This window comes from Ictalurus furcatus, chromosome 17, assembly GCF_023375685.1.
Source record: "Ictalurus furcatus strain D&B chromosome 17, Billie_1.0, whole genome shotgun sequence".
Classification (NCBI taxonomy): Eukaryota; Metazoa; Chordata; class Actinopteri; order Siluriformes; family Ictaluridae; genus Ictalurus; species Ictalurus furcatus.
This window is the reverse complement of record NC_071271.1, coordinates 16,920,391-16,927,574: the sequence shown is the minus strand read 5'-3', so window position 1 is coordinate 16,927,574 and position 7,184 is coordinate 16,920,391. Positions and strand designations below refer to the sequence as shown.

At 38.6% G+C, this 7,184-nt stretch overlaps 1 protein-coding gene across 1 annotated transcript in view; it reads right to left on the bottom strand.

Annotated features, from left to right (window-relative positions):
• The window catches only part of trappc4 (trafficking protein particle complex subunit 4), a 3,513-nt gene extending 168 nt beyond the window's left edge, over positions 1-3,345 (bottom strand). The window contains exons 1-5 of the mRNA XM_053646745.1: positions 3,137-3,345; positions 2,794-2,968; positions 2,569-2,672; positions 466-592; positions 1-360 (exon numbers count right to left, since the gene is read on the bottom strand). The exon at positions 1-360 is cut by the window's left edge and continues 168 nt beyond it. Coding sequence (XP_053502720.1) covers positions 282-360; positions 466-592; positions 2,569-2,672; positions 2,794-2,968; positions 3,137-3,311 — 660 coding nt within the window. The 5' untranslated portion in view covers positions 3,312-3,345 and the 3' untranslated portion in view covers positions 1-281. The remainder of the gene's footprint in view (positions 361-465; positions 593-2,568; positions 2,673-2,793; positions 2,969-3,136) is intronic.
• Positions 3,346-7,184: the final 3,839 nt, after the last annotated feature.

Here is a 7,184-nt window from a genome sequence, read left to right as displayed (position 1 = left end):
GTTTGGACATATTGTACAGTATGGTGCTAGAAACACAAGGCTGTGGTTACCAATATACAAGTACTTTGTTTCTGCCATTCCAACAAAATTTGATGAAGTCCATTTGCTCTAACTGCTCCCATTGGCTTAAACCATTAATACAGCTCCGATTTATCAATCATTTTGGGTTCCATGCCGATTTAGTCCACATTTTTGAAAGATGGTTTGGATAATCCACACACCAGGAAACAATCCATATTATATACAGTTAGTTGGTTGCATCAAACATGTGGCACGTCTGCTCAGGAACCTGTCCCAAATGTACCAGCCTTCTCTGCTACTTCCAGAGCGCTCTTTAGATTTTGGTCAAAGAGTTCACATCTGAAATAAAATGGAACCATATTCATAAATACTGCTTTTGGGTGAATTTATAATATTAATGTCTAAGAATAATCTACATACTGTATGTAACACTATAGCACCAACCTGATTGGCATCTCCAGAGAGTAGAAAGGATTCTTTAAGGCAAAGTCTGAATAGATTTCATAGATCTTTCTCAGGAGCGCGTCAACACCGGACTGGCGAGGATCTGCTAGTATGATGAACTTGATCCCTGTGAAAGTTTGACTAAATCTAAATTATTAATAGTAGGTAAGCAATCACTCACTATAGCCAATCTGTTGCTATGCACAATTTGTCAGCACTTGTCTACTCCATCCGTCTGAAAAAAATTAAAACTCCACTGAACAGATATTACTAGGGTGGTGGATATATCTCAACATAGTAGTGACCCACTAATGTGCTAGCAGTGTATCAGAAGTTGTGTTGGTACTGGGTTGAGAAACAAATCATTAAAATGGAAACAGTCCATTAAACAAAAATACACATCCAGTACAGTTTCTGGTGTTAGAAGTTGAAATTGATAAAGGGCTGGAGGATGATTTTTACATGAGCAGGTATATAACTGTACAAACAAATAAGGTGGAGAAACAATACAGGAATGTCTAATAAATCAGTCCCTCCAGGATTTTGGGATTGCAGAATTTAATGCAAAATCAAGCCAACTCTGCAACATTTGAAGGAGCTTGCAATTTTTCTAAATTACAGCAGATTTTCATGTGATGTCAGTACAACGCGTATTCAGTCAAGGCCCTTTTCGATTCACATGTGTCGAACATGAGTACAGCTAAAAAGGTCTCGTTTACCAACAAATATCACTGCGAAAGACATTTGCAAAACAATTTCGTGCAACTGCAATCTTGCCAACTCAAGTAGTTTTCCATAAATAAAAAAAAGCATTGAAGTTGCATCGCAAATTTTTTTTTTTTAAACTGCAGCAAAATCAAGCATTTTTGGCTGCAACAATCACAAAAACAAACAAACAAAAAAACTCTGCGAAATCCTATTCAGGCTGATAAATGGCCAATAAATACACAATCTTCAAAAAGTCCAATAACACTGTTACACCTGATACACTTGGACGAGTGTCACACACACACACTACTATGCCACTACCAGGTCAGTCTCACTGCTTTATTCAGAATGATTCACAACCCAAATAATATCTGGTCAGCAGTGGGCTTAAAATGATCCCTTTACATTAATAGACAGGATAGAGGGGTTTGTGCAGAACTGTTCAGAGCAGCAAAATGGGCTACAGCCAGTCATTTTAAACCTAGAAAGTGACTTATATGGCATGCTTACTTAATAAAACAGTCTTGAGTGAGAGTAGGAACAAGGTGGGTGCAATGGCATCTCAGTATATTAAATGTCTTTATACCACAGCGCTGTTGAATTCTCGAATCTGCTTGGTCAGAAAGCAGGATATGAGATATGATCATCTTCTACAGCAGCTGCTTTGACGATGGCTCTTGTCGTAATTCAAATCACAGGTTTATATTATAGCACCTGTTCGAATACGTTATCGTTTCTGTAGCACCAGGTCATCCAGGTGCTCTATATAATCTAATAATAATAATAAACTAATTACAAAAAAATGTAACCTTTTATTTAACAAGGAAAAATGTATGATCACTGATATGGAGAAGCATTCTCTAAAGAGATGTTTATTTAACATTTATGGAAGGAGTCTCCAGTGTCAGCGCTTTCTAATTCAATAAAGAATGGAAAAAAAGCAAGCGTGGTAAGGAAACGATGGTTTAAAGCGGCTATAATGTAAGTGATAACAGGAACTACTTTGATTGCAGATATTCCACAACATTAAATGTAACTCTAAATGGTTAAAAAAAAATCATTAATAAAATTAAAATGTTAGGCAAATTTATGCAGTATAAAAGGAATAAAACACTTCAGGAGCTGCATCAGGAGAAAATGATGAATTTTGTAGTATGGCCCTCAACTTTTTTACGCAGGTCCAATCACACTACATGGTATTTACTTTCCTATGACAGCACACTCCCATGTGTTTTATTCCTTACTTATTTAATAAAGCATTTCTACGTACTTCAACAAGAAAGGTTATGTTTTCCACAGTTTAAACTTCATAATGGTCTATTCAAACACTTCACTGCCTCTTGCAGACCAACCACACTTTTATATATATGTATATATTGAGCACATCATGTTTACCTGTGAGAGTCTGGAAGCAGTGTAGTTTAAACACATCTGTCTCCAGCATTTCGATACCTGAGCTGCCGACCTCAGGAGACAGTTGTGAGCCAATGGCAAATAGTCTATAAAGGAGTGAGTGACAGGTTCAGTGTAATATGTAAAACTAAGACTTTGCAGTAACAATTTATCATGTATCAAATAGATTATGCAAACACCGCTTGGATACTAATTATATACTCTTACGAGTGAAACATTGAAGCCAGCATGAGTTTCTCATTGGAAGTCAGTCGTGCTCGGCCAAACCGGATAGACACAGGATAGTTTGCTGGATCCTTCAGGTACTCCACTATTTCCTTTCCTTCTGCTGTGTATTTGCCATTCACATCCACTCCGTTAATAGAAAGCACAGCGTGACCAACTGCAGGAGCAATAAGGGGAAACATTTGCAGTAAATTAATGGAGAACATCACCAGATATCACTATAGCACTACACGTATAATTTACAAGTGATGCATTACAAGTCAGTAATTAGCACATGGATATACAGCTTAGCTAGTTAGCTGGTTAGCAACTCATCACCGCCCACCTCGGATTCCGTCCCGCTGACCGAATGAAACCAACACCTTCTCGTCATGAATCTTGAGTACTATATCGAGAGGAAAGCTAAACGTTTTCTCCACTTCTGTTCGAGGGACGTAATTGTCATATTGGTAAATAAGTCCACCGGCCTTGTTGACAACATAAACACTGAATATCGCCATCTTGCTATTCAGAATGAACAGCTGATGCGGAAGCATATCACGTGACCACAGCATATCACGTGACCACAACGCAGTCACTGTATGAAAAGATGAAACACTTGATTCTTTCTTCTTCTTCTTCTTCTTCTTCTTCTTCTTATTGTTATTATTATATACATTATATATCATATATATTATTATATACAGGGTCGCGGGGAACGTGGAGCCTATCCCAGGGGGCATTAGGAAAATTTGCACTAGGAGAAATCTTTGGAGGTAGTTAAATGTTCACGAGGGAGATGGTCTGTGGGAAAAAGCTGCTCTTGTGCCTGGATGTTCTGGTGCTCAGTACTCAGTTCTGGTGCTCAGCCAGAGGGCAGCAGTTCAAAGAGGTTGTGGACAGGGTGAGCGGAGTCCGTTTCCTCATTCTGGAAGGAGGGTAATGGAGCACCAATAATCCTCTCAGCAGTCTGGACTGTCCGTTGTAGTCTTCTTATGTCCGATTTGGTAGCTGAACCAAACCAGACAGTTATTGAAGTGCACAGAACAGACTCAATGACAGTTGAGTAGAATTGGGTCAGCAGCTCCTGTGGCAAGTTGAACTTCCTCAGTTGGCGAAGGAAGTACAGCCTCACAATGAAGTCTACAGTATATGAGTGTCCCTTTAGATCTTGTGAGATGGTAGAGCCCCGGAACCTGAAGGACTCCCCGGGCGGGGGGGGGGTTGGCTATGCTGGGGAGTTCCAGAGTGTTCAGCTCCAGGTTGTTTTGATTGCGCCAGGCAGCCAGCTGTTCAACCTCCTTTCTGTATGCAGACTCATCGCCATCCTCGATAAGGCCAAGGACTGTGGTGTCATCTGCAAACTTCAGGAGCTTGACAGAGGCATCTGTAGAGGTGCAGGCATTTGTGTAGAGGGAGAAGAGCATTGGGAAGAGCACACAACCCTGAGGAGCACCAGTGCTGATTGTGCAGGTGCTGGATGTGAATTTTCCCAGCTTTACTAACTGCTGTCTGTCAGAAAGCTGGTGATCCACTGACAGATGGCAGTTGGCACACAGAGCCGGGTTAATGTACACAGGAGGAGGTGATGGTATTAAAAGTCGAACTGAAGTCCACAAATAGGATCCTTGCATAGGTCCCTGGTCTGTCAAGGTGTTGCAGGATGTAATGCAGACCCATGTTAACTGCATTATCCACTGACCCGTTTGCTTGATAATCAAACTGATGGGAGTCCAGCAAGAGTCCAGTGGTGTCCTTCAGGTGGGCCAACACCAGTCTCTCAAATGATTTCATGACCACAGACATCAAAGCAACAGGTCCGTAGTCATTCAGTCCTGTGATCTGTAATCCTAGTTATTATTATTTTTTAAAACTATTTTGTGTATGGCTAATGTCAATTAAAAGATACTGATAGATGCCAAAATATGCAAAATGTCACAGCCAACAGTGCAGTGTATGCTAAATACATTTTAAAGTTTATTCACTTATTTAGAGTTTTAGTTTAGTTTGACATCCCTGTACTACTTGACATCCTACATTTTAATAATTTAATAGATTAAAAATATAAAAAATAAAAATTAATAGAAATTTAATTTAATCGTAGATGCAATAATTACAAGGAAACAATAGTTGGAGGTGAATAAAGTCACAAATAGTGTTTTATAGCTTTGCTTAATGCCTTTATATTTATTTGCCAGTAATGAGAAGCTCCAGCCCACTAGCTTACCTTCTCGACAAGCTTCATTTTGCTGAAGTGCATGCTGCACTTACACATCATTGCACATGTTATGTTTGTTTAGCATCAACATTTGTGCATTTGATGAAACATGAACATACTTCAAGTTATTCAGCAGGATGCCATATTTGTTTAGCTTTAGCTGTTTTCAGTCAGGTAGATTTAGATTCCTTGACTGGGGTGATACTTAAATTTCTACTGGACTATTATCATTACATAGTGTTTACACTTTACATAAGTGAAGCGTTCTTAGGTCTACATGACAACTGCATAAGCCTTGCATGGAAACTGACGGAAACCTACTGAAATATTTAAAGGCTATTCCAGCAGTCATAAAGGCTGCTTTAGTCAATTCTGAGGTCAAGTTGATACCCTGAGGCAAGTAACAGATATTTTTGTCATAAGGTTGTTATGACTTAATTAGAACATGATGACAGCTGACTTTGTATCTCAGCAAACTTCTGCTATGTCACAGTCACATAATGGTGACAAACTCACTGTCACAGAGCGTAAGAGGAAACAGGAGAAAATGTCATGGTATTCCTAGTGGTTTTGACAAGTCTTTTAAACAGTGAAATTAAACTAAATTTACTTAAGGTTCTGAGGAAATATACATATCCCTGTCATTATGGTCATTCCTGTCAATGTGAATACCACCATGTCATTACCGAAAATGTTATACATTTATGTCAGCCATGAGGGCCTTATATAGGTGTCGTAGGTAGGTGTAGGTGTTTTGAATAACTGCACTCAGTTAGTATTGGACCCAACAAAAGCAAATTTGTTATACTGTACTATAATCATTAAATTCCTTTATGAATTATTCATTCAATTATATGAATAATCATTCATTTATATAGGAACTAAACTCCATTATTTCTAAATGACCAATAATAAAACATCAAAGTTGACACAATGTCTTTTATAATCATCGATAATTAAACATGCTTGAATATTAATATGTGCATCAATAACATCTTCATACAGCAACGCACATAGCAGTTTTGACTTTTGAGACTTAGACAGTGTTGAAAAGTAGAAGACGTTTGGTCTAAAAATCCCTCATTAAGATTTCAGAGTGTATTTGCTGTCTTTAGCTGCAGGCTGCAGTTGGCTGTTGAATGTCAGACTGCCATAAACACTGTCTTTATGACTTACAGACAATAATGAAAAATAAAGCTTGAGCCAAGGTCTTCAGTTGTCCCGACTGCCCCAGGCTTGGGGGTCGGGGTGTTAGGAGTGGATAATGTGTAGAGTCAGCTATTGATTGATGTCTTAAACGCTTCCACTTGTCATTGCACAGCAGTACCTCCAGCTTGACTGGAAAAGGTTCCCCAGGATGCACACTATGACTGCTGCCTTTGACAAATAAATATCCCTTCCTGCTTAACAAAGTCCCATGATCAGAATCAGAATTCATACCACAGTTTGAATTCTCCAGTTGTTCCATTTTTTGCCTAACATTCATAAATTTAGTCTTGCAAGTGTGTACTCACATTGCTTAATGAGATGTCCTTGCTTTCCATAATACCTTTGCACATTTAACCCTTTAATGATCTACCATTTGGTCACACATCTTTCTAGTTAAGATGTTTACATTTGCTGTACTTTACTTGAATGAGCCAACTCAACCATCTGGTAAAGGCTCATAATAAAATATATTGTTATTATTTGCCCCAAGGAACTAAGGAATCATAAAATTTCTTAGCTACTTAAAAGAAATCATTTTCTTGTTGATATCTTTAAAGATCATTCATTCATTCATTTTTAGTAACTGCTTTTTTTAGGGTTGTAATGAATTTTGAGTCTGTCCTGGGAACACTGAATGTGTGGCAGGAATACACCCTGGATGGGACACCAGTTAATCACAGGGCACCATTCACATTCTCATTCACACAAAGGGGCAAATTAGAGTCACCAATCCACCTACCAGCATGTTTTATCGATCTGAAAGACTGGAGGACTAGGAACTCACCTAACCCTAACCCTAACCTGAACTCAGGACCCTGAAGCTTTAGGGCGACAACACTACCCACTATTGTGCCACCCACAAAAAAAAAAAAAAAAGAATTTACCTATGTTTACCATGATTGTGCTCAGCATTACAACTTAACTTCATTCAAATCAATGTCATAATTAATACAAGTTAATTTATGCA